The sequence below is a fragment of the Galeopterus variegatus genome, unplaced genomic scaffold (genome assembly GCF_000696425.1).
Source record: "Galeopterus variegatus unplaced genomic scaffold, G_variegatus-3.0.2 Scaffold6372, whole genome shotgun sequence".
NCBI lineage: Eukaryota > Metazoa > Chordata > Mammalia > Dermoptera > Cynocephalidae > Galeopterus > Galeopterus variegatus.
The window spans coordinates 7007-11316 of NW_007732483.1; the positions used below are offsets into that span (position 1 = coordinate 7007).

The window sequence follows — 4310 nt, forward strand, 5'->3', positions numbered from 1 at the left end:
AGCTGGGCCTCCAGACCCTCTGACCAGTTTCTTGTCTGCTTGACTATGGTGTTCTAGATAAGGAAGGGTGAGGGGAATTTTCAGAAGTTTCTGGCTGAGGCTCACATGTGCATACCTACATGTACATGCACCTTCTTTCAAACTGCGGCCCCACTGGCATAAGTATCATGGGGCCCCGAGACAGATGTCCATGTAGGAGACCAGCTGAACCTCTGTGAGCAAGGTCCGACGCCCTTGGGTGTTGCCTGGATAGGGGCTGCCAAGGTGCTCAAGAACAAGAAGGGCCATAGGAGCCTCACCCCAGTCTTCATTCCTCACAGCGCACAAATGGATGCTGGTGGCCGAGGGGTGCCTAACGGGGAACACGCAGTGGCCGGTCGGCGCTGGGGGTTCATCTGACTCAAATTTTCATAACTGGACTCCTGAGCCTGGGGCCTGCAGACAGGAAAAAGTTGACTGACCACCTGATACAGAGGGGAGGTCCTGACTGCCCACACCGTACCCAAGCAATGGGCCAGGAAGGGGAGATGAGATGGGGGCTGTGGGGCTACAACCAGCAGGGCTTGGAGACCAACAATGTCAGGGGCAGAATCAGGAGCAGGGAGGGGCTGCCATGAGTGACAGCATCCAGACTGCACAGTTTCTCCCTTCTTGAAGGGGTCTTGTATGAGGCTCCAAAACCATCTTCATGTCCCGGACCTCTAGACTGATGTCTCCAGGCCTGACCTCCTTCCTGATTCTCTCCTGGGACTTCCTAATGGCCATCTCAAACCTAAATGTCCACCATACTTTGCATGATCCTGACACCTCACCTACTCTCTTCTCCCCTCTGCATCCCAGTAGTGGCACCCAGGGCTCAGGCTCTAGCCCTGGGCATCCTGGCTCCTGCCTCACAGCGTGCTGCCCACAGCTCTCCCACCTCTCCCACCGCTCCCACTGCTGCCTGTGACCAAGGGGCCAGGACAGCCTCGGCCTTGCCAGCAGCCTCCTCCCAGGTCTCCCGGACCCTCTTGTTCACTCATCTGCTTAAAACCACTTGCTGACTTCCTGTCACACTCAGAACAACTGCCACAGTGTGCCTGCCCTCCCTGTGCCCCACGCTCCAGCCATGCCCGCCTCCTTCCTGGGTCTCACCTGGGCCTTTCTACAGCCTTTCCCCTTCTTGGATTGTCTCCCCCCCGCCCAGGCCCCAGCCTCCGTCTTCAGGTCCCCTCAGTGTCATGCCCTCAGAACATACTGATCTAAAGGAGCCCAGTGGCCACCCTGTCACTAGGGAATCTGCTTCACCACCATGTCCATTTCCTTTCCAGCTCTTATTTTACAGTCTAAGATGATCTTGTTTATGTGTTCATTAAAATTCTCCACGTTGGAATGTGAGTTCTGCGAGGTCAGGTATTTTGCTCTGTCTTTAATATTCAAACCAGTGTCTGACATTTGTTATATGACTGAACCACAGTCTGCTTTCTGATTCAGGAGCCTTGGTGTGGCAGTAAATTAGCAAAGAAAAGGCCCCAGCCGGTCCCTTTGCCTGTTCTTTCTCCTCATGTCACCGCCCTGAGAAGCCTGTAACACTTGGTCAATGGGGACTAGATGGGGTGGGGTGGGGTGAAGGCAGGGAGTGCACTTACCGTGGAGGGGTGCCCTGGGTGGCCAGATGCTCTGTGGGAGGGACAGAAAGAGAGGAGGCATAAATCTCCATTGTCCCCTCCAGTCTGCATGCCCGCCGCCCACCCCACCCCACAGGGGAAAGTGGTCTCAAGGAAATGTGCCACAGACAGCAGATTAGCAGAGTGTGAAGCAGTGACACTGAAGCCTCGACCCGAAAGATGACCAGGGGGTGACTGTGAAAAGGGTGGAGCGAGGAGTGGTCCTATAGAAAAAAACGCCTTTCTGGGGACTCCGAAGCACAAAATACTTGGCGAGTTTGAAGAACTGGCAAGAAAGCCAGTGCGGCCACAGCAGAGGCAGCATCCAGGATGACTGTGACAAATCTTGGATTTCGTCCTGGGAGAGCTTGAGGCTAGTGCTATTGACCTGGAAGGTCTGAAAGGCTCTGGGAAGCCCCCTTCCTCTCTAGGGTACAGAGTGAATTTCCCATGCAGTTCAGCGACACGTGACAGCTTTCTAAGGACCCTCTGCTAGTTCAAGCTGCCACACCTTTGCACAGGCCGTTTCCTCTGCTAGAAACAACATTGGTTCTGTTTTCCCAGCTCATGCCTACTTGTATTTTTTTGTTTAGTGCTCACCTCCCTTCTTGTGTAAAGCCTTCCCTCTCCTGACGCCCCACCAGAGAGAGGCACTGTCCTCTGGCTTCTGCAGAACCTGGGGCCTAGGAGAGCACTTCTCACAGCATATTGCAATGATCTGCTTACTCCTCAGCATCCCATCCGGAGGGCAGTGACCTGCTCTTATTCGTTTTTCTACTCCCAGGTCTATGCAGCACGTGGTAGGCCCTCGGGATGTTGGTTGTAACATAATGGAATGGTGCTATTTGGGAAAGTTTGTGGTTGGGACCCTTACAAATCCCTTACATTTACTGGGTTGTGGTAAAGGGGCCGGCTCCAGAGCTAGCTAGACACCTCTGGGTCTCTGTGGCTCTAGGCAAAAGTTACTTAATCTGTCTGAGCCTCAGCTTCCTTATTGGAAATTGAAGCTCACTCTGGTTCCCACCTGCAGGGAGAGGAAAGTGAGATGATGCAGAGGTGCAAAAAGGACATTCTGGCTGTGTCATGCCAGGTGGTCAGCCAGATGGTCTTCCTAACAGGAGAGCCCCGGCCCCGCCCCTCGCTCCCACCCGGGTCTGGAGCGCACCCACCTAGACTGCGGCGGGTGGCGTGAACAGCCAGGACCCCAAGCAGCAGCAGCGCCTTGAGACCGAGTGCGCCCAGCAGGAGGGCGATCGCCGAGGCCCCTGTGGCGCCGTGGAAGCGGAACAAGTAGACGCTGGCCTCGGCGCGGCCCAGGCTGTTGGCGGCTGTACACGTGTAGCGGCCGTCGTGGGTCAGCGCGGGCAGCTCGGCGGTCACCTGGTGGCCGTGACTCTGACCCGGCACGGCAGCCGAGCCGTTGCCCAGCGAGGGCCCGGACCAGGCGAGGGCGGGCAGCGGCTCCCCTTCGGCCGTGCAGAGCGCGCGGAAGGCATGCGCGGGGCCCGGCAGCACCGAGATATTGACGATCCGCGGCGCAGCTGCTCAAGGAGAAGGCGAGCGACGGTCACCCAGCGGCGGTCAAGGCACACGGAGGCAGGGGGCGAGAAAGCAGACTGCAGTGAGCCAGCGGGCAAAGCAAAGGGTACCCCTCCCCTCAGCCCACCGGGCGCGAGAGCTAGAGGAGTGGGGTGGGGGGCTCGGAGAGGAAGGAGTGGGCACTCGCGCGCCAGGCCGTCTGGGTCCCAATACAGGTATGGCCTTAAGCCAGCTAGTCCACCTCTAGGTGCCTCGGTTTCTCCATGTGTAAAATAAGGATCCTAACAGCACTTCCTTATGGTGTTATTGAAAAGATATCGCAAATTAATCCTTCTGGGGTGTTCGGTCTAGGGCCTGGCCTTGTATAGCAAGTGCTCACTAAGCGGTCATCATTGTTGCAGTGCGCGGTTGGGGCCAGAATGGAGAACCACTGCCCTAGGGACGGGGACCCTGGTCCAGGCATCTTTATATCTCTGGGTCTAGCAATCTGTTGGGCACTTGGTGGGCTCCTTGTGCACCCCTCGAGGGGCTGCGCGTGTCGTTCAGTGCGGGTAGCACACATTCCATTGCAGCCCTTGCCATATTTAGGCTCATTGTCCACTCGTTTTTCTCTCCCCTTCTCTGCGACCTAGTCGGGACAGTCACTCTCTACGAGCTTCATTACAATGTTTATTCCGGGTCCTTCCCAGCCCTCCCTGGGACCAGGATTCTGCATTTTTGCCGAGTTCCCAGGTGGCCCTTAATCACCCCCAGGTTTGAGATCCCCGGGGGTGGAGGAGAGGGGTTGGATGTGGTTGCCCTTGCTATCGCAGCGGCGGGCACAGCGCCTGGCATCCAGCGAACCCTCGGGCCAGGGAGGGGAGGAAGGGGGGCCCGCGCCCGCCCCGGCCGCACGCCTCACCGCTCACGCGCAGCCGGACGCCGTGGCGGCTCTCGTAGCGGTCGTGGACGTCGCCGGCGAACTCCACGCGGCAGAAGTAGCGGCCGTCGTCGGCCAGCGCCAGGCGCTCGATGCGCAGCGAGAGGTCGCCGCAGCGCGGGTTGCCCAGCAGCCGGAGGCGGCCGTGCCGGCTCAGCGCCGTCTGGCACAGCTCGCTGCCGCGCGCCGCCGCGCACCGGAACACC

General features: G+C 58.3%; 1 protein-coding gene across 1 annotated transcript in view; it reads right to left on the minus strand.

Annotated features, from left to right (window-relative positions):
* Positions 1–314: 314 nt before the first annotated feature.
* SIGLEC15 (sialic acid binding Ig-like lectin 15) overlaps positions 315–4310 on the minus strand; it is a 15448-nt gene continuing 11452 nt past the window's right edge. The window contains exons 4-7 of the mRNA XM_008590797.1: positions 4087–4308; positions 2816–3187; positions 1629–1659; positions 315–435 (exon numbers count right to left, since the gene is read on the minus strand). Of these exons, the coding sequence (XP_008589019.1) occupies positions 315–435; positions 1629–1659; positions 2816–3187; positions 4087–4308 (746 nt within the window). The remainder of the gene's footprint in view (positions 436–1628; positions 1660–2815; positions 3188–4086; positions 4309–4310) is intronic.